The sequence below is a fragment of the Carcharhinus amblyrhynchos genome, chromosome 17 (genome assembly GCF_965287045.1).
Source record: "Carcharhinus amblyrhynchos chromosome 17, sCarAmb.v2.hapA, whole genome shotgun sequence".
In the NCBI taxonomy this organism is placed as follows: Eukaryota; Metazoa; Chordata; class Chondrichthyes; order Carcharhiniformes; family Carcharhinidae; genus Carcharhinus; species Carcharhinus amblyrhynchos.
The window spans coordinates 13,332,675-13,359,608 of record NC_137340.1 but is presented as its reverse complement, the minus strand read 5'-3'; the positions used below and the strand labels follow the sequence as shown (position 1 = coordinate 13,359,608).

The following is a 26,934-nucleotide window of genomic DNA, read 5'->3' as shown; positions in this document are numbered from 1 at the left end:
AGTAAAATACTACCTCGGTTCCTACCACCCAGCAAAGCAATATCACTGAATCATCGCTACCAGCTCCAAATAACTAAAAGGCAAGTGAGAAGAGAAGACAAAGAGGGAGAAAAGAGAAAGAGAAAGAAAGAAGGGAGTTAGAGTGAAAGGGAAATAGAGAAACAAAGATAATGAGAGTAACAGGGTGGGGGGGGGTGTATGGGGGGAATGTGGTTAGCACTGCTGCCTCATAGCGCCAAGGGACAAGGGTTCGATTGTCAGCTTGGGTAACTGGTTGGGTGGAGGTTGCATGTTGTCGCCATGTCTGCCTGGGTTTCCTCCGGGTGTTCCGATTTCCTCCCACAGACTAAAAATGTGCGGGTTAGATTGATAGGCCATGCTAAATTGCTCCTTACTGTCAGGGGGATTGGGAGGGTAAATATGTGGGGTTACGGGGATAGGGCCTGGGTGGGATTATTGTCAGTACAGGTCCGATGGGCCCAATGGCCTGCTCCTGCACTGTAGGTATTCTAAGAACAGGAATAGTTAGAAAGGGAAAGGGGTAGAATTAACAACACACCTCCTTCCTCCCAGTGCTAATGGAAGTCTCACCATGCCGTCAACCTTACAACCTACTGAAAGTTCAGCAATTTTATCACATTGTGGATGTCACTTCAACTGTCGCTCTGCACATTTCAGCAAATGTACAAGTGTGCAATTTTCCAGAACATCCCAAGCCAATTCTGGGTTAAAGGGGGGTATGGGGCCTGTCGAGAACCAGAATTTATATCTTCGTTCCTGGAATCATTCAGCAAGCTGAAACGTAATGTTCCATATTCATTTCCCCAGTGATTTATTGAAGATGTGAAAGTATCTTTTTCTCATCATCAGCAGAGAGTCTGTAACTGGGAGGAATCAAAGTTTCCACCAATTTTACCTTGTCTTCAGTAAATATTGTCAGGGTGGTAAATGGATCCCACCCTCACTGACAGAGGATCGATGAAGTCCAGTTCACCAATCCATTCATCCTGAAATTTCTTTCCTCTGTTGTCCAGCTGAAGGGGTCGACACTCACCTGGTTCCATTCTTATCTATTTCAGCTTAACTAGAGCAGAGCGGGTAATGCCTTCTCTTCCTCCTCTCACACCGTGTCTGCTGGTGTATTGGCTGCTTCAACATTCAAATTCTGATTATAGAATTGAAAATCAGAACCTGCTGCCTTCGTGTTTAGTTATTTTTAGCCCATTTTAAGCTATTTTCATATCCTTTAGTCTTCCCTCCCACTACATCTTTCCACACACAGCAACAACCCTTGGGAGACAGAAACAAATATGATTTGGTGAATTCACCAGCGTGGTCAATGTTTCCGAATGAAGCACAGAGATTTGGAATAATTACAATGAGATTATTTGAAAATTATACACATGTGTAACATGCTCCATTCTAAGCAAAATACAAACGAAGTTTGAAGCTATTGGAACCATTGGAAGCTAAAAGGTTGAAGTTTATTTCTTAGTGTCACAAGTGTGCTTACATTAACGCTGCAATGAAGTTACTGTGAAAATCCCCTAAAGCTACACTCCTGCACCTGCTCAGGTACATTAAGGAAGAATTTAGCATGGGTAATGCACTTAACCAGCACGTCTTTCAGACGGTGGGAGGAAACTGGAGCACCCAGAGGAAACCCACATGAATATGAAGAGATTCCGCACAGACAGTGACCCAAGCTGGGAATCGAACCCGGGTCCCTGGTGCTGTGAGGCAGCAATGCTAATCACTGTGTCACTGTGTCTACAGATGAGGAGTGTTCATTCATCTTTCGGTTTAGGTTCGGTGGGACAGTCATTGTCGGCCTTGATAGAAAGGCGTAATTCACAAAGAGCACTTAGATATTCTTCATTGTCAGGATCCAACTCTGAGGCTTTTTCAAAGTTTTCAATAGCCTCGCGCTTCTTCCCATCCAGTTGGTTCATTAAGCCAAGAACACCATAGGCCTTGCTGTCTCTGCCATTCCTGCGAAGTTGTCTTTCTGCAATTATCTTCAAGTTATCACGGCACTTTGTCTTTTCTGTTGAGTTATAATTAACTTTTATTCCTTCCAGAAAATGGGTGATAGCTTTTGATTCTGATTTTTTCTGATTCAGTTCAAATAATCCAGCCTCCAAACGTATTGCCTGCTTATTTTCTGGACGTATACCTTCCAATTTCAGTAAATTATTGTAGCGCTCCTCCATTTCTGCATATTCTTCATTTAATAAACAGATTCTGGCATAATCCAGCTGTGCCCTAATAAATGTTAATGGGCGAGGTTCAAAGGCCTTTTTAAAATGATACTTACACAGTTCAATCAGTTCAATTCTCTGTTGAAAAGCAGGATCACTTGGTCTTTTGCTCTGTGGTTTTCTGTTCAGTGGTATTAGCTTCTTTCTATAACACACACCTATTTGATGGTGTAAGAAGGTAGAGTTTGGGGTAATTTCTAATCCTTTCTTCAACAGATCCACAGCTTTTTCCACATCTCGTTTATATCTGTAAAATTTGGCAGCATAGCGAATCACATGTGGAAGGTCAGGGGATTTCTGCAATGCTCTTTCAACTAATCCAAGTGCTTCCTCAGTTTGATTACGCTGTTGTAGTTTTAGAGCCAGCAGCACCATGGCTTCAGCATGATCCGGATCGAGCTCCAGCACACGTCTGAACTGCTTGATTGATTGAATGGGTTTGTAACTCTCTGAGGTTCCAGAAAAATCTTCAAGACGATACAGAACAGTCGCAAAGCCAAAATTCCATTCAATATTATCCGGATCTTTCTCCAGAGCCTTTTTAAAACATTCCTTTGCTTCTTCATAGTGTTCTGCAGCCGACTTCAACAGTGCCCAACCCTTCTCCCCGTACACCTCAGGTATCATTGCTGTATACCGAGAGGCATCAGGGAATTGTTGACAGATCCTCTCCAGTTTGTCGAGGTAGGACTGAGCCTCTGTCAGTTGTCCCATGTGATAATTGACCCAGGCACGGTTTCCATAGGTGATGATGATTCTTTTTTCAAATTCATCTTCATGATTCTCCTTCAGAATCTTTTCAGCTTCCTGTAAGTTTTGAATCGCCTCCTCACAGTTTCCTTGCAGACAGTTTACAAAAGCGAGTTGGTTGTAAGACCTGCCTCGAGATTTCACATTTGTCTGGATTGTGTCTTCTAATCTTTGCTTCAAATCATCCAAGTCAATGTTTTCTTTCTGTGGCGCCCAGGTGAAGTGACATTGAAGCTGATCGAGCTTCACTTTCAACAAATCCTTCTCTTGGTCACTGCAAGAGAAACAAAAATCATCAAAATCCATCTCATGGACTGACCCCATTTCCTAGCTCCTTCATCCAGTTTTATTATCTAAGAGCTGCTCCTGACTCCAGGACTCAATGTCCCTGAAACCTTTGGTCCCACAATGGTTATCTCAGCAAAACCTCCCAGCAAACTAAAGAGATTTACTTCATTACTGTGGGAAACCCCAAGTCTTACATGGGAAGTCCCTGACTGACCTCCCAGTCAGACTCGTAGAATACTAGTTTCCAGGCAATTGGTAATTATCTTCCTAGATAGAATTTGTATATCAAGCCCTTTATAAAGCAGGCCCCTGAGTGGGTCCATTATTGTAATGTCCCCATTGGGACTTGCTTGTGTTCACCACAGGCTTGTGGTTTTACTTTATTTTTGCTTTCTGCAATAATGCACCGTTTCTTAAACAACTGAGTCCCAAGTTATTATAATAACCTTGCCTGATCTTACACCAGTGTGCTGGTTGGTGCTAGTTGGCATCTTCTCACAAAATGAACAATAAGTCTCAATCCCAATGAGATGAAGAGGGGTTCTAGCAAACAATAAGCAGTTTATTACCATTTACATCTAAATATAGAGTACTGTAATCAATGTGTTCACTGTCAGCACTGGGGGGGGTCAATCTGGCTGCAAAAGCCCGCACTCTGCCCCAAGATCCCCACACTTATTCCCGAATGGGTGATTGGGTCACACATCTCTTCAGATGCACGCCCCTTAAAGGGGCTAACGATGACACTCCTCTTACACACTATAAGCTGCTACATTCCATACCACATTCACTGCTACCCCTCCCAGTTCATGCTGTTACTCTCACTTTGATTGATGGCTCTGATTGCTTCAGTTTATTCTGTACCAACGTAAATGCTGAAAATTACAATTTTACATCAGTGAACCCCTTCGAGATTACAAAGGGACACAGAGTAAAACTCCCTCTCCTCAAAGACTGCAAATAACCTGGGGCATTTGCAGAATCCAAATATTAATTTCACATTTAGCCCTCAGCCTTCGATGGAAGCCGAATGGAAACTCATTTTAATTTGAAGTAGTATTGAATATAAACCATAACCAGATCATTTTGCCTTGTGTCGCATGACAATCACCAGTCTTGTTGCAGCTGTATACTCTATCATTCTGTGGACTTGCCAGCATTGGACTGGGGTAAACACAGTAAGAAGTCTCACAACACCAGGTTAAATTACAACAGGTTTATTTGGTAGCAAATGCCACTAGCTTTCGGAGCGCTGCTCCTTCGTCAGGTGAGTGGGAGTTCTGATAACAAACAGGGCATCTAAAGACACAAACTCAATTTATCATCGTAGATTCCTACAGTGCAGAAAGAGGCCCTTCGGCCCATCGAGTCTGCACCGAACACAATCCCCCATATCCCTACATATTATACCCACTAATCCCTCTAACCTACACATCCCTGGACACTAAGGGGCAATTTCTTAGCATAGCCAATCAACCCCACCCGCACATCTTTGGACTGTGGGAGGAAACCAGAGTACCTGGAGGAAACCCATGCAGACACGAGGAGAATGTGCAAACTCCACACAGTCAGTGACCCGAGCCAGGAATCGACTCCAGGACCCTGAAGCTGTGAAGCAGCAGTGCTAACCACTATGCTACCGTGCCGCCCATTTACATGAATAATGATTGGAGTGCGAGTCTTTATAGCTAATCAAGTCTTGAAGGTACAGACAATGTGAGTTGGAGGGAGCTTTAAGCACAGGTTAAAGAGATGTGTATTGTCTCCAGACAGGACAGTTAGTGAGATTTTGCGATTCCAGGCAAGTCGTGGGGGGTTACAGGTAGTGTAACATGAACCCAAGATCTCAGTTGAGGCCGTCCTCGTGTGCAGAACTTGGCCAAGTTCCGTACACATGAAGACAGGATCTTGGGTTCATGTCACAGTATCTGTAACCCTGTACAACTTTGCAAAATCTCACTAACTGTCCTGTCTGGAGACAATACACATCTCTTTAACCTGTGCTTAAAGCTCCCTCCACTCACATTGTCCGTACCTTCAAGACTTGATTGGCTGTAAAAACTCGCACTCCAATCATTATTCATGTAAATTGAGTTTGTGTTTTTATATGCTCTGTTCTGATCAGAATTCCCACTCACCTGACGAAGGAGCAGCGCTCTGAAAGCTAGTGGCGTTTATCATCAAATAAAGCTGTTGGACTTTAACTTGGTGTTGTGAAACTTCTTACTCTAACATTCCTCAAGGTTCGCTGCAGCTCCTCAGACACTGGAACAGTCTGTACCCAGCTGCAGGAAGACCTGGGGAAGATCAGGCTTGAGCTGATCAGTGGCAAGTAACGACACACCCAATCCTGACTTGTCGTTCCTTCACCATTCCCAGGCCAGAGTTCTGTACTCCCCCCCCTAACAGCACAGTGGGTGTACCTACACGAGATAGACAGCACAGCTCACAGAGCTCAACACCACCTTCTCAAGGGTAATTAGAGATGACAATGAGTACTGGTTGAGCTGGCAACGCTCACACCTCCGGAATAAAGAGAAAACACAGTCCTTTGTTTGAAATACTCTGTAATGTCTCTTATTTAATACTGAAAACAAACCCCTTTTTCAACAGTCCACGGGTAGATTTCAGGATTAAAGCATTTCCCGTGAACTTTACCTCATAATGCCGATTGAATGGAAAACGTGTCAAATTTCTTTGTCAGCGTTAATTCAGTTTCGAAAAGTGGATCGAGGAGAGTATTTATTGGGCTGTTTTTCAGCTGTTTCGCTTCCTGCAATGAATCAGTGAAAGTCATTTCCTGGATGGGAATTGAAACTGAAACTAAAAACTGAAGCTGAGGCCAAGTGTCTCAGCAACAAGGAATGCTGCTATTAGAGTATAACATTGAACCCGATTTTACCATCACATTGTGCCGGGGTGCAAAAACTTGGCAAAGTCAGGCATGAGGAGAATAGCGTGATCCGTGCCCACCTCGGATCCCCCTTTTACCAAGGTCTGAAAATGGCCACAATTGGGACCGTGCCCGAAACAGGTGCAACGTCCATTTAAATGCATTTAAATTGACTTACTGGGCTGCACGCCCAACTTTACCGGCACTCTCCCTTTACCACCACGTTTGGCCATTCAGAATTGGCATCAGATAGACATGCTCCATCAAACTCCGATTTAGGCGCTCCAGTTAGTGAGGAGATAGGTGCCTAGCCTCCGATGGCTCGCCTCTTGAGATCGGTGGGGTGTGGGGGCGTAGTCAGTGGGGAGGGATGGGCAGCTCCACTGCCACTCTGCCTGAGATCGGTGGAGGGAAAGAGGGGGATCCACTGCCACTCTGCCTGAGATCGGTGGAGGGAAAGAGGGGGGTCCATTGCCACTCTGCCTGAGATCGGTGGAGGGAAAGAGGGGGGTCCATTGCCACCCTGCCTGAGATTGGTGGAGGGAAAGAGGGGGATCCATTGCCACCCTGCCTGAGATTGGTGGAGTGAAAGAGGGGGATCCATTGCCACTCTGCCTGAGATTGGTGGAGGGAAAGAGGGGGATCCATTGCCACTCTGCCTGAGGTTGGTGGAGGGAAAGAGGGGGATCCACTGCCACTCTGCCTGAGATTGGTGGGGGGAAGGGCGGGTGGGGCTGTGATCAGTCTGGATGGTGTGTGGGAGGGGGGGACAAGAGGGTCAGAAATGTTGTGGGATGGGGCAATGTCTGTGGGTGTCAGGAGGAGGTATTATCCGGCCTGCGGTCTGAAGTCCTCTGACAGAGAAGAGATTGGGAGAATTCCACCCAGAATCTGCAGTGCCTGCTTGCCCATCATTTTATCCTGTCTTATCATTGAAATAATTTCACTATTATTCACTAAAACTGACTCCCCATCTCCCAGTTTCCATATTCTTTCTGTAGACATTCTAACCTGATCTATTCAATTTCCAGTGCTGACTATCTGGTAACCAATAATAAACTGTAGCTGCCACTTGCACCCCTTTGTCCCTGCATCTGTTCCTTTGTACTTCCCTAAAGATTGCCTATTTTGGCCGCACATTCTAACATGCTTTTCATGGCAAAGATTTTTCACACATTTTTCTCCATCATTCCAATCAAAATTAATTCAATTTTAACCTTTTGTCCCTGAAGTGAATTTCTGACTGATCTTCTCCCGCCTCCTATCTCAATTCTTGTAGAAATATTACACCAAACCCCTTCTGATCGTGCACCTCTGTACAAAGTGTGATTGTGATGTGGAATGGACTCTCCAGATGTTCCTCCCTATCTCTCATCTCCAACTAGTATTCCAGATCAAGGACCCTTAGTCACAGAGTTTTGAAGTGGTGACTGTAAAAAATCTCCAAAGGCAGAAGTCCCTTCACCAGAATCCCTATATTTACAAACTCGAACAGCAATACACAGAGTGTGAGCAGTTAGCAGACTACCTCTGGGAGTCTCAGAGGAACTGCCTCTCCTGGTTAATTACAAGGCAAAGACTCCCCAATTGGCCCATCAATTGGCTCCAATAGGTCAACCTCAATGGCCTGACTGAAGTATTTACAGTGATATCCAATGTAGAAGTATTTGCTGGAACCCTCTTACTGTCCGCATTCCCCACCATACTGCTCTCAAAGACTAACAGACTGACCCCAAATCCCTTCTTCGTATGTTCTGTGTCCCAGAGTCACCCTATTCTCCAACAGTGCCCTCCTTGTGTTCATTCAGCTCAGTTCAGACACAACTCACTCACGGACTCCTGTCCCAGTGAGTCCTCTTAAACTTCAACAGACCCTTTCAGCCAATCCCTTCCCTCTAAACTCTGATTGAAAAGTTCACCTTTCACCAGGGCGATGGAATTTGACTGATTAGTTTATTGTAAATCAGAGGCCCCATGACAATGATTCTTATTACAAAGCAGCATATCCTTCAGGTAATCATTAGCAACACACGCTGAGATTCCCAAGTGTGTTTTATGTAGAAACACAAACACTTTATTTGTATAGTAATGGTGCGTGTCCCTAATAACTGAGCTCTGTCACCCTCTAGAGGCCAGAGCCAGTTCTTACAGAGAGGGAGGGAGAGTTTGGAGAGGAAGATTGGAGAGAGAGAGAGAGACAAAGGTGACCTCCACCATCACTGCATCAGGTACAGGGATGAAAGTTTGGAGTTGGGTGTTCCCCTGAGGCAGCTACTTGCAAATCACTGCCGTATCCACAGCTCCGACTCCCTGCATTCCAATGGCATTGAAACCATTGGGTTGGATATTACTGGCCCTCAGGAGGTGTAGTTTTGGACAGATTGGTGAAGTTACAGCAGCAGCGGATCAGTTCCCTAACGTGGTCCCAGTGCTGGGGCATTTTATAAATGGTGGGATCAGAATTGAACAGGCTGCCCGCCCCAAGAAGGGAGACAACCAATTCATAGAGTTAAAAAGTCCAATTACAGGTTGGACACAGATGCCATTGGCATTTTGACAGAGCAGGGTGACTGGTGCATGTTTAATGTAGATCCTATAGTGCGGGGAGGAAGAATTGCTGAAACTATAGGGGTGATTCTCCCAAAAGCGCTGAATTGGTGGGGAAACTGTTCTAGATCCCAACTGTTTTTCCAGTGCAGCTTCTCACCCACATCTGCCCACTCTGTGCACTGCAAAGGTCACAATTGGGAATCTCATTAAAATCCCAGGGGAATGGGGCCTATTTACGCTGGAGTTTGACAGCTCTTGAACTCTGTGCGTGTGCAGTGGCCCCGATCTGTCAGACTCCCCGTTTGTTGGCCAGTTCAATCACTGGCCAGCTCGGAAGCCCCACAGTGCTGCCTCTCCAGCCCTCCCCATGGCTCGATCACGACCCCCACGAGAATTCCCAGGCCAGCCTTGACACCTATCCCTGTCCCGGAGCGCCCCGATGCCCAGATCTCACCCCCCAGCAATGGCAATTTCCACATCCCCTCACCCTAGCAGACTCACTCCCCCCCGACTCCCACGCCCCCAAGTTCAAACCCAGCCCCCAACAGACAACCACTGTCCCCCCCTACCCCGCCCTAATCATTGACCTTCCACCAACCTAGACTGATCCCCATGCACAATGGCAGTGGGACCCACCACCCTATTGATTGGCCCCTTGGCCCTGCACACAATAGGTTCTGTCCCCTTGGCACTGCCTGATGCCCACTGGGCATTTCCAAAGTGCCTCCCTGGCATGGGCACTTTGCCCCTTGGGCACTGCCAAAAGGATGGGCTGACACTGCCAGGGAGCCCATGCCCAGGAACACTCCCTCAAACCCCTGCTGTCTGATGTCCTGGTGGGCACGGTTTACCCCCCACCCCCCCTTCACTCTGGCGGGGTCTCCAGCTAATTCCCTAAACGTGAGCAGCTACTCTAAACCCCACCAGAATGAATTACTCCTGGTGATGCGGGAGATTCTATCGGCCTGGCAAGTTTCCTGCTGGTTCTGATAATGACATTGAAAACATATTTAAACTATATTAAAAAAAAAGATTCAAATGACTTAACTCTCTTCCCGCTGATTTTCTGGCTGGGATTGTGTTCGGTGCAGACTCGATGGGCCGAAGGGCCTCTTTCTGCACTGTAGGGTTCTATGATCTTCTATGATCTAGGATTTCCAGCTTGGTCTGGACTGCGACTGTTCTCCGGCTCTGGGAGATGCACGTGCATTCCCGGCGCATGAGCAAATCCTGAAAAAAGGCCAACGATACGATTCTCCCAACCAGACACGCCAGAAAAGTTACCAGTCGCAATGGGAGAATCAGGCCCTAAAGATATGGAGATATCAGTATTGGACTGGGGTGGGCACAGTAAGATGTCGCAGAACCAGAATAAAGTCCAATAGGTTTATTAGGAATCACGAGCTTTCAGAGACTCACCTGATGAAGGAGCAGCACTGTGAAAGCTCGTGATTCCAAATAAACCTAGTATTGTGAGACCTCTTGCTGTACTGAAACTAAGATGGCAGCTCTTGGGATCAGGCAGCCCATCCTCAAGAGTAAAATACTACCTCGGTTCCTACCACCCAGCAAAGCAATCACCAACACCAGGCAAGTGAGAAGACAAAGAAGGAGCAAAGAGAGAGAAACAAGGGAGTTAGAGTGAAAGAGAAATAGAGAAACAAAGATAACGAGAGTGACGGGGGGGCAGTACAGTGGCATGGTGATTAGCACTGCTGCCTCATAGCGCCAAGGGACAAGGGTTCGATTCTCAGCTTGGGTAACTGGTTGGGTGGAGGTTGCATGTTGTCGCCATGTCTGCCTGGGTTTCCTCCGGGTGTTCCGATTTCCTCCCACAGACTAAAAATGTGCGGGTTAGATTGATAGGCCATGCTAAATTGCTCCTTACTGTCAGGGGGATTGGGAGGGTAAATATGTGGGGTTACGGGGATAGGGCCTGGGTGGGATTATTGTCAGTACAGGTCCGATGGGCCCAATGGCCTTCTCCTGCACTGTAGGTATTCTAAGAACAGGAATAGTTAGAAAGGTAGAATTGACAACACACCTCCTTCCTCCCAGTGCTAATGGAAGTCTCACCATGCCGTCAACCTTACAACCTACTGAAAGTTCAGCAATTTTATCACATTGTGGATGTCACTTCAACTGTCGCTCTGCACATTTCAGCAAATGTACAAGTGTGCAATTTTCCAGAACATCCCAAGCCAATTCTGGGTTAAAGCGGGGTATGGGGCCAGTCGAGAACCAGAATTTATATCTTGGGGGCTGGAATCATTCAGCAAAATGAAAGGTAATGTTCCATATTCATTTCCCCAGTGATTTATTGAAGATGTGAAAGTATCTTTTTCTCATCATCAGCAGAGAGTCTGTAACTGGGAGGAATCAAAGTTTCCACCAATTTTACCTTGTCTTCAGTAAATATTGTCAGGGTGGTAAATGGATCCCACCCTCACTGACAGAGGATCGATGAAGTCCAGTTCACAATCCATTCATCCTGAAATTTCTTTCCTCTGTTGTCCAGCTGAATGGGTCGACACTCACCTGGTTCCATTCTTATCTATTTCAGCTTAACTAGAGCAGAGCGGGTAATGCCTTCTCTTCCTCCTCTCACACCGTGTCTGCTGGTGTCTCCCTCAGGATCTCTCCGTCACCCGCTCATTTCTCTCATCGATATGAAGCTCCTCAGTGACAATCTCCAAAAGTACAGTGTTTCTGTTCACATTGACACTGACAACAGCCAGCTCCGCCTCACCACCCCCTGTCTCCACTCCAGTATTGTTGCTGACCCATCACAAACTGACCCATCTCTGATTGAGCAGAAACCTCCTCCAGTAAAACATTGGATAAACTAAAGCCATCGGTCGGAATTTTCTCAGGAAGATTTTAAGGGGGTTATCTCATTGACTCGTCGCACCAGTCGATCTGCATAGTGAGCCAGTAAGACTTGTGGGAGAGGCTAAAAACCACGTGTCAATTTCTCGCCTCTCCCGACGTTGCCGGCCCCAGTCTGTGGCCTAATCAGCAGCAGGGTAGAAGCTGCTGTTGAGTCAGTTGGTACGTGACCTCAGACGTTTATACCTTTTTCCCGATGGAAGAAGGTGAAAGAGAGAATGTCCGGGGTGCGTGGGGTCCTTGATTATGCTGGCTGCTTTGCTGAGACTGCGGGAAGTGTAGAAAGAGTCAATGAATGGGAGGCTGGTTTGCAAGATGGATGGGGCTACATTCACAACCTTTCAGAGTTCCTTGCGGTCTTGGACAGAGCAGGAGCCATACCAAGCTGTGATACAACCAGAAAGAATGTTTTCTCTGGTGCATCTGTAAAAGTTGGTGAGAATCGTGGCTGACATGCTAAGTTTCCTTAGTTTTCTGGGAAAGAGGAGGCATCAGTGGGCTTTCTTAACTATAGTGTCGGCATGGGGGGTCCAGGGCAGGTTGTTGGTGATCTGGACACTAAAAACATGAAGCTTTCCACCATTCCTCCTTCATCCCCATTGATGTAGACAGGGGCATGTTCTCCACTATGTTTCCTGAAGTCGATGACTATTTCCTTTGTTTTGCTAACATTGAGGGAGAGATTATCATTGTCACGCCAGCTCACCAGATTCTCTGTCTCATCCCTGTACTCTGTCTCATTGTTTGAGATCTGACCCACTATTGTGGTGTCACCAGCAAACTTGTAAATTGAATTGGAGGGGAATTTTGCTGCACAATCATAGGTGTATAAGGAGTGTAGTAAGGGGCTGAGAACACAGCCTTGTGGGGCACCACTGTTGAGGATGATCGTGGAGGAGGTGTTGTTGCCGATGCTTACTGATTGTGGTCTGTGAGTTAGTAAATTATTCTGGCACTGGTGGTGGGTGGGTCCTCTGTGCTAGTGCACGGGCACTGACTGCTGCTGCCACTGCCTCCTGAACCCACTGTGGGCCCGATTTATGGCCCGGTGCCCATCCAGGTGGAATAAAATGTCCTTCCTCTCATTCACAGCGTCCAGCAGATGGCCCAGCTCTGCCTTCATGAACCTTGGGACAGTTCTTCCTGGTACCATCCTCTTGACGTCACTGCCTGTGTGCCCATCATTAGTGTTTAGATGCAGCTTCCGGTTGCTAACGTTGTACAGATGCAGCCACTTTGGGCAAGTCATGCGCCCAAATTGTCCATTGCAGTGAGAATCTCAACAAAAAACAATGAAAACTGCAGAACAGGAACAGGCCCTTCGGCCGTCCAAGCCTGCACCAACCATGCTGCCCAACTGAACTAAAACCTCCTACCGTTCCGGGGGCCATATCCCTCTATTCCCATCCTATTCATGTATTTATACAGACATCCCTTAAAAGTCACTATCATATCTGCTTCCACAATTGCACTAGTAAGATTGTGGTTTGCATCTCACTGAAAAAAAATGATGCCACTCACTCCCGTTTTCTCGCTCATTCAGCACTTAGATTTTTTTCATAAGTTCACTCTCTTGAAAATCAATTCCTCTATGTCTTGGTGAGTAACTTTGATTTATAACACTCCTGCAAAGTGACTTGGGCACCATGGGCACTCTATAAACGTCAGTTGTGTTGTGTCGATTGGGTTCCAGGAGACAAGTATCATTGATTAAGTATCTGTGTCTATAACAATAGAATGTAATTTTCACCTCACTTTGTATCGACTTACTTTTCCTGCCTCTGTTGCGTCTTCCTTTCGCCATCAGTCTCCCTGAAATGAGCTTTGCAGATTTTGTACAAGTCACAGTGCTGGCCAAGATGAAATGTTGTTCATTGTGATAAGCCCCCGATCTTACATGGGGAATCTCTTATTAGCCTCCCAGTGGGACTCGTAGAATACGAGTTCCTGTGTTGATAGGTAATTCCCTAAACAAGTGGAACACAAATCCCAAGCCCTTTGTAAAGCAGGCCCCTGAGTGGGTGCATTATTCTATTGTCCCATATGGGACCTGAGTGCTCATAATACAGGCTTAAGATTTAACTTTTTCTTAACAAAATAAAACACCATTTTTAAATGGGCGACAAGATATAATCACACAAATCCAGTCTCAGTCAGCCTTTCATTGTATTGGCTGCTTCAACATTCAAATTCTGATTATAGAATTGAAATCTCTGTTAGAAAATCAGAACCTGCTGCCTTCGTGTTTAGTTATTTTTAGCCCATTTTAAGCTATTTTCATATCCTTTAGTCTTCCCTCCCACTACATCTTTCCACACACAGCAACAATTCTTGGGAGACAGAAACAAATATTATTTGGTGAATTCACCAGCGTGGTCAATGTTTCTGAATGAAGCACAGAGATTTAGAATAATTACAATGAGATTATTTGAAAATTTACACATGTGTAACATGCTCCATTCTAAGCAGAGTATAAACTAAGTTGGAAGCTATTGGAACCATTGGAAGCTAAAAGTTTGAAGTTTATTTATTAGTGTCACAGGTAGGCTTACGTTAACACTGCAGTGAAGTTACTGTGAAAATCCCCTAGTCGCCACGCTCCTCCACCTGTTCGGGTACACTGAGGGAGAATTTAGCATGGCCAATGCACCTAACCAGCACGTCTTTCGGACGGTGGGAGGAAACTGGAGCACCCAGAGGAAACCCACATGAATATGAAGAGATTCCGCACAGACAGTGACCCAAGCTGGGAATCGAACCCGGGTCCCTGGTGCTGTGAGGCAGCAATGCTAATCACTGTGTCACTGTGTCTACAGATGAGGAGTGTTCATTCATCTTTCGGTTTAGGTTCGGTGGGACAGTCATTGTCGGCCTTGATAGAAAGGCGTAATTCACAAAGAGCACTTAGATATTCTTCATTGTCAGGATCCAACTCCGAGGCTTTTTCAAAGTTTTCAATAGCCTCGCGCTTCTTCCCATCCAGTTGGTTCATTAAGCCAAGAACACCATAGGCCTTGCTGTCTCCGCCATTCCTGCGAAGTTGTCTTTCTGCGATTGTCTTCAAGTTATCACGGCACTTTGTCTTTTCTGTTGAGTTATAATTAACTTTCATTCCTTCCAGAAAATGGGTGATAGCATCTGATTCTGATTTTCTCTGATTCTGTTCAAATAATCCAGCCTCCAAACATATTGCCTGTTTATTTTCTGGACGTATACCTTCCAATTTCAGTAAATTATTGTACATCTCCTTTACTTCCGCATATTCTCCAGTTGACGAACAGATTCTGGCATAATCCAGCTGTGCCCTAATAAATGTTAATGGGCGAGGTTCAAAGGCCTTTTTAAAATGATACTTACACAGTTCAATCAGTTCAATTCTCTGTTGAAAAGCAGGATCACTTGGTCTTTTGCTGCATGGATTTTTGATCAGGGACAATAATTTGTTTCTGTAACACTGACCTATTTGATGGTGTAAGAAGGTAGAGTTTGGGGTAATTTCTAATCCTTTCTTCAACAGATCCACAGCTTTTTCCACATCTCGTTTACATCTGTAAAATTTGGCAGCATAGCGAATCACATGTGGAAGGTCAGGGGATTTCTGCAATGCTCTTTCAACTAATCCAAGTGCCTCCTCAGTTTGATTACGCTGTTGTAGTTTTAAAGCCAGCAGCACCATGGCTTCAGCATGATCCGGATCGAGCTCCAGCACACGTCTGAACTGCTTGATTGATTGAATGGGTTTGTCACTCTCTGGGGTTCCAGAAAAACCTTCAAGACGAGACAGAACAGTCGCAAAGCCAAAATTCCATTCAATATTATCCGGATCTTTCTCCAGAGCCTGTTTAAAACATTCCTTTGCTTCTTCATAACATTGAGAAGTAGACTTCAACAGTGACAAACCCTTCTCCCCGTACACTTCAGGTATCATTGCTGTATACCGAGAGGCATCAGGAAATTGTTGACAGATCCTCTCCAGTTTGTCGAGGTAGGACTGAGCCTCTGTCAGTTGTCCCATGTGATAATTGACCCAGGCACGGTTTCCATAGGTGATGATGATTCTTTTTTCAAATCCATCTTTATGATTCTCCCTCAGAATCTTTTCAGCTTCCTGTAAGTTTTGAATCGCCTCCTCACAGTTTCCTTGCAGACAGTTTACAAAAGCAAGTTGGTTGTAAGACCTGCCTCGAGATTTCACATTTGTCTGGATTGTGTCTTCTAATCTTTGCTTCAAATCATCCAAGTCAATGTTTTCTTTCTGTGGCGCCCACATGAAGTGACATTGAAGCTGATCGAGCTTCACTTTCAACAAATCCTTCTCTTGGTCACTACAACAGAAACAAAAATCGTCAAAATCCATCTCACACTGATCCATTTCCCAGCTCCTCCATCCAGTTTATTATCTAAGAGCTGCTCCTGACTCCGGGACTCAGTGTCCCTGAAACCTCTGGTCCCACAATGATTATCTCAGCAAAACCTCCCAGCAACGTGAACGGATTTACTTCGTAACTTTGTCTGTTCTTACACTTGTCTCCTTTCTGCTGGTTGGTGTACTAACTGATGGACATTTAATCTTCTCACTAAGTCAAGAATAAATCTCAATCCCAATGAGATGAAGAGGATCTCTAGTTGAAGTACTCAATCTGCCTATTGGTTTTGTCCAGTACATCTTGTTCTCATTCTGCTCCACAGTCCCCTCCTCACCGAGGCAGCAGAGGCTCCACTCAAACCTGGCACTGCTGGGTCTGCAGAGCTGTTGACCTCACGATGAGTGGACTGCTCTTTAAGGTAGACCAGTTAAGTATGAAGTCTCACCATGAGACAGTTGATGCTGCCTCCGGTTTAAATTGATGCGGAGAAGCCAGGAGAATCTGGGGGAGGATGAGGGTGGGGTTTACACTTCAGTGGGTGAGTGGCAGGGTAACATTACACCTTCCCATAAAATCCAGCCCCATGTTCAACTCTTAACCTTCTGAAGATTTCCCATAATTCCATTGCTTAGGCAGTAATCCATATCCCATAATTCCCCCATTAATGATTCATTCTCCATAAAGAATTTTATCACCCTCTAAGCATTTCCTTCATTTTGATGTTTCTCTGGATCATGACTGTGTGAAACGTCTTGGGTCAATTTGTTACATTCTAGGTATTATATGAATGCAAGTTGTTACCACACAACTTGGGTGGCACGGTGGCACAATGGTTAGCACTGTTGCCTCACAGCGCCAGAGACCTGGGTCCGATTCCCAGCTTGGGTCACTGTCTGTGTGGAGGTTGCATGTTCTCCCCGTGTCTGCGTGGGTTTCCTCTGGGTTCTCGGGTTTACTCCCACAATCTAACGATGTGTGGGTCAGGTGGATTGGCCATGCTACATTGCTCCTTTGTGTCAGAGGGATTAGCAGGATAAATACGTGGGGTTAGGGGGATTGGACCTGGGTGGGGTTGTTGCTGGTGCAGGCTCAATGGGCCCAATGGCCCTCTTTCTGCGCTGTGTGGATTCTATTCTATGATAACAAACTGAACTGTTACATTGACCCATAAAACAACAGTGACTTCATTTTCAAATAACTCACCGATTGTGAAACACTTTGGGACATTCCTGTGGGAAGATGTTGCATCAACACAACTTCTTTCTTGCTTTCTTCCTGTTCAAATCCCACTCCATTCCCTGGACATCCCAGCTCATTCCCGACTCCAGCTGCCTCTTCTTCACGTTGCCGCTCTTCTCCCCTCTCCCCCTCAATCCTCGCTGTCATTCTGACCCCCTTGCCCCGTTCATGGTGGCGTTTTGCTTTCAGTTCAAACCACTCCCCTCGGTCAGAGGCCTAGGCACAGGATGGTCAGTGCCATCAGAGAGAGCAATGAGTCCATCCCGGGAGAAGACGCCACTACCCAGCTGCCAGGGTGTACATGCACCTCGACATGACTGAGGTCTAGAACCACAGGAGGCTCCGGCTCTCAGGGTCACGAGCATCTGCCAGATGATAGGCCTGAGGTAGCCGCCAATGGTGTGGGTGGACAGCCATTGCCGGTGGCTCTGAAGGTCATGGTGACACTAAATGCCTCTGGATCATTCCACGGTGCTGCAGTGATCATAAAATCATAAAGAACAAAGAACAACACAGCACGGGAAACAGGCCCTTTGGCCCAACGAGCCCGCGCCGCCATTTTAACAATCTGCTTTTCCTCTTTCGCCCTTGACCCATGTCTATGCTTATGGCACCCACATTGGAAACCAGATTGAGGGGAGAATAATTTAGGGACAATTTGTTACACCAATCAGCCTAAGAGCACATCTTTGAGATGTGGGAGGAAACCGGAGGACCCGGAGGAAACCCACGCAACCACGGGGAGAACGCGCAAACTCCCACGGATACCAGCCCAAATGCACAGCAAACAGTGATAGTCACTGAGCTGTCGTGGTGCCCATCTGCTGGTCCAGCTAAAGCATACACAAACAACACGAAGTACTAGGCTACTCTCGAAACATCCAAGAGCAGCCCACGCACAACCCTACGGTGCAGAAGGAGGCCATTCGGCCCAGCGAGCCTGCACCGACAACAAACCCACCCAGACTCTAACCCTATAACCCTATGCATTTACCCTAGCTAGTCCTCCGACTCTAAGGAGCAATTTAGCATGGCCAATCCACCTAACCCGCACATCTTTGGACTGTAGGAGGAAACCCACGCAGGCACAGATAGAACATGTAAACTCCACATGGACAGTGACCCAAGCCGGGAATTGAACCCGGGTCCCTGGTGCTGTGAGGCAGCAGTGCTAACCACTGTGCCACTGTGCTGCTCTGTGGAGTCTCAGTCTGCCGCTCACAGCTAGATTAAGTTGGTAACTGATGTGTTGTTCCGGTGAGTGAAAAGACCTATTCATTTCAGGATGCCAGGCTGAGCGGTCTAGAGGCTTCACCACTGGCTCTCCCTGCGTACAAGTCGCCAATGATTGTACCCACGTGGCCATCAAAGTGCCAGTTTGCCAGCTGGGTGCCTTTTGTGAACAGGGAGGGCTTTCGCTGGATGAACGTCTGGACTGCGTGTGACCACGGGACCCAGCTCCTGCAGGTGTGCAAGCTACCTGGGCAGCTCCAACGATTCATGCACTCTTCGTCACTCTCAGGTACCCAGACTCTTCACTGCCATCTCGTTGAGAGGAGACAAGGGTTACCCACTGAGAAGACGGCTGGTGACAGTGTTTCGGTGACCAAGCACAGAATCTAAGGCGAGAAACAACCACTGCCAGGTTTCCACAAGAGCGGTGGTGGAAAGGACCACTGAGCTGCTGAAGATGGTGTTGAGATGCTCGACCGAACTGGGGGTGTTGTGCAGTGCCAGTCTGAGCGAGTGTCACTCATTGTGGTGCTCTGCCGTGCCCTCCTCATTCCCACTTTCTCTGGGGGTTGTGGGGGGGCAGCACATTGAGCCAGAGAGTGATGATGCCGGGTAGACAGAGGATGAGGACAATGAGGATACAATAAGGTAAATCCGGGGCGGGGGCAGGGGGACCAGGAATGCCCTCGTTCAACCTTTCTCCATATAGGCTGGCATCACCTTCCTTCCAGCAACACCAGTGGGCACTACGAACATCCCAGGCTCTTAACATTCATTCATTCCAGGAAGCTGCTTCCGTTCTATTAAACTCGATATCTTAGACATCTCTGATCAGGCAATAACTGGTCTAACACCAATACAACACACAGGGTATATCTGACTTAAGGGTAGAATAATATATAAGGTGATAAATTCAGAGATACAAAAAGGTCGATTCACATGGATCATAAACATAAAGCCTTGATTTAAACAGATTAATAGCACCCAATGTGAACCCCCGCTTGTGACCTCACCCCTCACTGACAGTGGCATTGAAGGCAATTTCTGTTCTCATTACCCCGCTTCCACAGCTGACCTTGGCGGTTGGTCACAGGAGCCTGAGCAGACACTTCCTGGGAGGCTGCACTTGACAACATTGCCAGGCAAACCCTCAGCCACTGTAGACCCCTGGGATGGGGCGGAGACTGGCAGAGAGTTGGAGGAGCTGGTGCCCTCATCCAGGGCTCTGTGCGAGGAGTCTACGGAAAGGACAGCCACTTTGTCCACCGTGCTGAGGTGAGTCCCCACCACCCTGCTCATCAATGATGGACGGGCAAAATGGGGACACTGGTTGGTGCCTCCTTTTCCTACACAGCAACTGACCTCCTGAGATCAGCGCCTGTGTGAGGACCTGCAGCTCCAAGCACTACTGCAGTAGTACGCCATTGCTTTTCTGGAGCAGCATCTCCATGAGAGTCACTAATATCTTCATGGATGAGGCTGTGCACTCAGGGTGGCAGTGTCAGGGGAGGTCCCTCGAGGGAGGCTGACTGGGAGAGTTCCTGTTATGTGTGATGGGAAGGAGCGGGGAGCCATCCCAGTGCTTGTGTTAGAGGGAAGGGGGGGGTGGGAGTGGGAAGAGTTTATTTTCATTGCAGGTTGGCACGCCATTTAAAGATGGCACCCCGATCTCTATGGAGCTGGCATTGTCCTTTCGATCAGGCCCTGCCAGAGTGACAGTAAAAACCACGTAGGGTTGTGGGCAGGATTTTCCGGCCTTGGGGCGAGCATGGCCAGAAAATCCCGTGAAACGAGTGTGTTGGATACTCTCCACTTGCTAGATGAGTGCAGCTCCAGAAACACGCAATTCACACAATCCAGGAGAAAAGTAGTCCGCATGGTTGGCACCCCCTCCACCACCTTAAACATTCACCCACTCCACCTTAAACATTCATCTGCTCCACCTTAAACATTCACCCATTCCACCTTAAACATTCACCCACTCCATCACCTTAAACATTCACCCATTCCACCTTAAATATTCATACCCTCCACCACCTTAAATATTCACCACTCCACGTTAAACATTCATCCACTCCACCTTAAATATTCATCCACTCCACCTTAAACATTCACCCACTCCACCGCCTTAAACATTCATCCACTCCACCTTAAATATTCACCCCCTCCACCACCTTAAACATTCACCCACTCCACCTTAAACATTCATCCACTCCACCTTAAACATTCACCCACTCCACCGCCTTAAACATTCATCCACTCCACCTTAAATATTCACCCCCTCCACCACCTTAAACATTCACCCACTCCACCTTAAACATTCACCCACTCCACCTTAAACATTCACCCCCTCCATCTTAAACATTCACCCACTCCACCTTAAACATTCACCCCCTCCATCTTAAACATTCACCCACTCCATCTTAAACATTCACCCACTCCACCTTAAACATTCACCCACTCCACCTTAAACATTCACCCCCTCCATCTTAAACATTCATCCACTCCACCTTAAACATTCACCCCCTCCATCTTAAACATTCACCCACTCCATCTTAAACATTCACCCACTCCACCTTAAACATTCACCCACTCCACCTTAAACATTCACCCACTCCACCTTAAACATTCACCCCCTCCATCTTAAACATTCACCCACTCCATCTTAAACATTCACCCACTCCACCTTAAACATTCACCCACTCCACCTTAAATATTCACCCCCTCCACCACCTTAAACATTCACCCACTCCACCTTAAATATTCACCCCCTCCACCACCTTAAACATTCACCCATTCCACCTTAAACATTGACACGCCCGCCACCGCTTTAAACATTCACCATCTCCACCTTAAGCCTTCAGAGTCTGCACCTTAAACATTCGCCCTCACTACCGATGCACCATGGCAGCCGTGTGCACCATCTACAAGATGCCCTGCAGCAACTCACCAAGGCTGTTTTGACAGCCTCAACCAAACCGGCAACTTTTATCGCCAAGAATGACAAGGGCTACAGCCTCATGGGAACATCACAAATTCCCCTCAAGGTACACCCCATCCTGACTCGCCATTCCTCCATTCCCAGGCCAGAATTCTGTACTCCCTCCCTAACAGCACAGTGGGTGTACCTACACGAGATAGACAGCACGGCTCACAGAGCTCAACACCACCTTCTCAAGGGTAATCAGAGACGGGTAATAAATACTGGCTCTGCTGCCCAAGCTCAGACACCCAGAATAAAGAGAAAACACAGTCCTTTGAGACGCTTTGTAATGTCTGTTATTTAATACAGAAAAAAAGCTCCTTATTCAGCAGCCTACAGGTAGATTTCAGGATTAAAACATTTCCCGTGAACCTTACCTCATAGTGCCGATCGAATGAAAAACGTGTCAAATTCCTTTCGCGGTGTTAATTCGGCTTCGAAAAGCGGATCGAGGAGAGTATTGATTGTTTTGTTTTTCAGCTGTTTTGCTTCCTGCAATGAATCAGTGAAAATCGTTTCTTGGGTGGGAATTGAAACTGAAACTAAAAACTGAAGCTGAGGCCAAGTGTCTAAGCAGAAGGGAACGCTGCCAGTGCAGTAACACTGTGTTTAACCCTACAGCTCCTGGTTAGTCACAGAAAAAAAACAATTGGTTCTGTAAGGAGAATTCCTTTGTCCATTGTGTTACCAGGCTGCTACTCATTTTTGATATGTGAACTCAGCATCCCCCCCACACCACTGCACCACCACCCCACTCCGGTCCACCACTCCCGGATTACATGTCATTGACATGTTACCATATCCTCGTGGATTGCATGTTCCTGACCTGCAAATGCACCTCCCTTAATTACACATCCCGACATGTGACTGTTTCCCCTCCTTTACACATTATTGACATGCAAATTTACCCCCCCCCAGATTACATACATGCTCCTGACATGTGATGATACCTCTGGATTACACGTCCTTGACATGGGACTGTACCTCCTGGATTACATAGAGAGTAATCACTGTATCGCCATACAATACAGAAGAGGCCCTTCAGCCCATCATTGATAAAAACTACACTAATCCCACTTTCCAGCACTTGACCCATAGCCTTGAATGTTATGACATTTCAGGTTCTTATCCATGTACTTTTTAAATGTTGAATGCTTTCCCACCTCTCCTACCCTCCTAAGCAGTGCATTCCAGACTCTTACCTCCCTCTCTGTGAAAGGAATTTTTCTCAAATCCCTCTAAACCTCCTGTCCCTCACTTTAAATTTATGGCCACCATCTCATTATTGACCCTGCAACGAAGGGGAATAGCTGTTTCCTATCCACACTGTCCATAGCCCTCATAATCTTGTTCACCTCAATCATGTCCTCCCTCAGCCTTCTCTGCTCTGAAGAAAACAACGGGTAAGTGTTCTCCAAGGCGGCCTTCACCACACACGACAGCGCAGAGTCACTGAGCAGAGACTGAAAGCCAAGTTCCGCACATGTGAGGACGGTCTCAACAGGGATCTTGGGTTCATGTCGCACTATTTGTAACCCCCATGGCTTGCCTGGGTTTGCAAAACCTCACTCACTGTACACATCTCTTTAACCTGTGCTCAGTGCTCCTTCCACTCACATTGTTAGCCACTTTAAGACTTGAATAGCAGGTTAGGTGTAAAGATTCGCATTCTAATCAGTAATTTTAAACTGTCTGTGCTGTTATACGTACTGTCTGAGGCCAGAACTCTCCATTCGCCTGACGAAGAGGGGAACCTCGAAAGCTTGTGAGTTTACTATCAAATAAATCGGTTGGGCTTAAACCTGGTGTTGTCAGACTTCTTACTAAAGAAAACAACCCCAGCCTAACCAGATATTTTTCATAGCTCACAACCCCAGCCTAACCAGATATTTTTCATAGCTCAAATGCTCCATCCCAGGCAACATCCTGGTGAATCTCCTCTAAATTCCCTCCAGTGCAGTCACATCCTTTCTATAATGAGGTGACCAGAACTACACGCAGCTCTCCAATTGTGGCATCACCAAAGTTTTGCACAACATAACCTCCCTGATCTTATAATCTGTGCCTCAACTGATAAAGGTAAGTATCCCATATGTCTTCTTAACCACCCTATTCACCTGTCCTGCAACCTCCAGCTCCTCCATTCCTCTGTGTCTCCGAATCTCCTACCAGTGAATACTCTGTCCTGTTACTGCATCATCTCTCACTTTTCAGGGCTAACTTCCATCTGCCACTGAACTTCCCATCTGACCAATCCGTCCGTAACTTCCCGCAACCTAAGACATTCTTCCTCACTATTAATTACCCTGCCAATCTTCGTGTTATCCACAAACTACTTATCATCCCCCCCACATCCTCGTCTATATCATATATATATGACTAACAATAAGAGACTCAGCACTGACCCCAATAGGCACCAGCCTCCACTCACGCAAACAGACTTTTGCCACCATCCTCTCTCTCACCACAAAGCCAATTTTGGATGGAACTTGCTAAATTGCCCTGGATCCCACGTACTTTTGACCTTCTTTATCAGTTTCCCATGTGGGGCCTTGTCAAAGGCCTTGCTGAAACCCACATAAACTACATTAATTACACTATTCTACACACCCGATCACCTACTCAAAAAATCCAATCAAATTCATTAGGCAGGGCTGTCCTCTGACAAACCCATGTTGACTATCGCTGATCAAACCTTACTGATCCACCCAACTGGAGATTCATTTTCCCCTTCAGAAATTTCTCCAGTAGTTTCCCTGCCACTGATGAGAGACTCACTGCTCTGTAATTCTCTGGTTCCTATCCACCACACTTCTTGAGAAGTGGAGCCACATTAGCTGTTCTCTAATCCTCTGGCACCATCCCTACAGTGAAAAGTCTGACAACACCAGGTTTTAGTCCAACCTATTTATTTGATAATATACTCGCAAGCTTTCGGGTTAGTCCCTTCGTCAGGTGAATGGAGAACTCTCCATTCACCTGACGAAGGGACTAACCCGAAAGCTTGCGAGGATATTATCAAATAAATAGGTTGGACTAAAACCTGGTGTTGTCAGACTTTTCACTGTGTTTACGCCAGTCCAACGCCGGCATACCCACATCATGACCATCCCTACAGCCAGCAAGGAATTTAAAATTTGAGTTAGAGCCGCCATAACTTCTGCCCTGGTCTCTCACAGCAGCCTAGGATACAACTCATCCTGTCCCGGGGATTTATCCACATTTAAGCCTACCAAAACCTACAATACCTCCTCACTCCTTATGTCAAAATGTTCATGAACGTCATTGTCCCTCTCCCTGAATTCGGTTCCTACATCCCCCTTCTCCTGAATGAAGACAGATGTGAAATATCCATTGCAGCTCCAAACACAGATTGCCCCCTTTTGTCCCTAATGGACCCTACTCTTTTCCTGGTTGTAGTCTTACTCTCAATATACTTATGGAACATCTTGAGATTCTCCCTAATCCTAGCCACCATGCCCCTCTTTACTCTCTTAATTGCTTTCTTAAGATCCTCCCCTGCACTTTCTGTAATTCACTAAGGCCTGCGCTGATTTGCCCCCTTTGTACCCGCTAAATGCCTCTCTTTTCTTTCTTACCTCGTGCTGAATATTTCAAGAGATCCAAGGTTCTTTGGGCTTGTCACTCCTCCATTCACCCGAAAGGGAACATGTTGGGCTTGTACTCTCCCTGTACCTTTTTTGAATGCCCCCCTCCACTCTGCTGTAGATTTTCCCAGAAGAAGGTGTTCCCCATCCTCTTTGGTCAGATCCTGCTTTATTCTAACAAAATCTGCCTTCCCCCAATCCAAAACTGTTTTTTGCAAACAAACGGCACAGACCTGATGGGCAGAATGGCCTCACTCTGCACTGTAGAGATTCTATAATCCTTTTTCTTTTCCATAACAACCTTATCTCATGCTGTGTTATTGATGCTTTCACCAAAATGCTCCCTTACTGACACTTCGAACATTGTCCAGCTTCGCTCTCCAGAATTAGATTCAGCACTGCTCAGTCCAACGCTGGCATCTCTACATCATGAAGCTTGTGAGATTACTACCAAATAAACTGGTTGGACTCTAACATGGTATTGTGAGACTTCTTACTGTGTTGTTCCAGTGAACAGAGATTTGGCTGAGCGTCAAATTCTCCATCCTCGCTGCAGTAAAGTTAAAAAGTTGAAGTTAAAAATAAAAGTGAAGTTTATTTATTAGTTCCAACTAGGGCTTACATTAACACTGCAATGAAGTTACTGTGAAATTCCCCTAGTTGCCAGATTCCAGCGCCTGTTCAGGTCAGCAGGGCGTGAACGGTTGGTAAGATCGTGCCTCTTGTCCCTCCTTCTTGCAGTAACTGATGTCTTAATTAATATCGTGAGTCCATCTCCTCTTTTACACCCTCCCCTGTCGCACCTGAAGATCTTATCCCTATCCTACCCCAGAATGTTAAATGGCCCGTTCTGCCCCTCCGTCAACTATATCTCTGTGACAGCAACAAAATCACAGTTCCTCGTATCAATCCACAGCCTGAACTCATCAGTCTTAACTATAATATTCCAAGCATTAAAGTAGAGGCCATCCAGCCTCACCTTCCTTCCTTGGAACGCAAATTGGCTGAATTCCCTCTGTCTTGGTTCCTTTACTATAGAATGCTCTGTTCCTATTGTACTGATACCCTGTGTCCCCTACCCCTGCTGAGCTTGTTTTAAACTCCTCCCAACAGCACTAGTAATCCCACCACAAGGAAGTTAGCCCCATCCTGATTCAGGTGCAGACTGTCCCGTTTGTACACGTCCTATCTTCCACAAAAACAATCCAAATGATCATGGAATCTAAAACCTTTCATAGAATCATATAATCCCTGCAGCGCAGAAGGTGGCCATTCAGCCCATCAAATCTACACCGACCTCAATCCCACTCAGGCCCTACTCCCTTAACGCCACATATTTACCCTGCTAATCCCCTGACGCTAGGGTCAATTTAGTATGGCCAATCCACCTAACCCGTACATCTTTGGACTGTGGGAGGAAACCAGAACTCCCAGAGGGAGAATGTGCAAACTCCACACGGACGGCGATCCAAGGCCGGAATTGAGCCCTGGTCCCTGGCGCTGTGGGGCAGCGGCCCACTGATCCTCCTGCATCAACTCGAGTCACATAATCATTTACCCCATTCTCTATTTCTGTACTCGCTAGCACAGCGGCACAGTGGTACAGTGGTTAGCACTGCTGCCTCAGCGCACCAGATACTCTGGTTCGATTCCCAGCTTGGGTCACTGTCTGTGTGGAGTTTGCATGTTCTCCCCATGTCTGCGTGGGTTTCCTCTGGGTGCTTTGGTTTCTTCCCACAATCTGAGAGGTGTGATGGTTAGGTGTTTTCGCCATGTTAAATTCTCCCTCCGTGTACGCGAACAGGCGCTGGAGTGAGGGGACTAGGTAACTCCACTGCCGTGTAAGTGTCAGCCTACTTGTGACAAGTAGCAC

General features: G+C 46.5%; 2 protein-coding genes across 2 annotated transcripts; both read right to left on the bottom strand.

Annotated features, from left to right (window-relative positions):
• Nucleotides 1–1,303: 1,303 nt before the first annotated feature.
• Nucleotides 1,304–6,158, bottom strand: LOC145354180 (interferon-induced protein with tetratricopeptide repeats 5-like). The gene is made up of 2 exons (XM_080205254.1): nt 5,958–6,158; nt 1,304–3,285 (listed from the first exon to the last, which is right to left on the bottom strand). Exons 1-2 carry the CDS (start codon nt 5,960–5,962, stop codon nt 1,788–1,790), a joined length of 1,503 nt encoding a protein of 500 aa, XP_080061380.1. The 5' UTR covers nt 5,963–6,158; the 3' UTR covers nt 1,304–1,787.
• Nucleotides 6,159–9,332: 3,174 nt separating this feature from the next.
• On the bottom strand, nt 9,333–21,965 carry LOC145354331 (interferon-induced protein with tetratricopeptide repeats 5-like). Its single transcript, XM_080205502.1, has 2 exons — nt 21,831–21,965; nt 9,333–15,956 (listed from the first exon to the last, which is right to left on the bottom strand). Exons 1-2 carry the CDS (start codon nt 21,833–21,835, stop codon nt 14,459–14,461), a joined length of 1,503 nt encoding a protein of 500 aa, XP_080061628.1. The 5' UTR covers nt 21,836–21,965; the 3' UTR covers nt 9,333–14,458.
• Nucleotides 21,966–26,934: the final 4,969 nt, after the last annotated feature.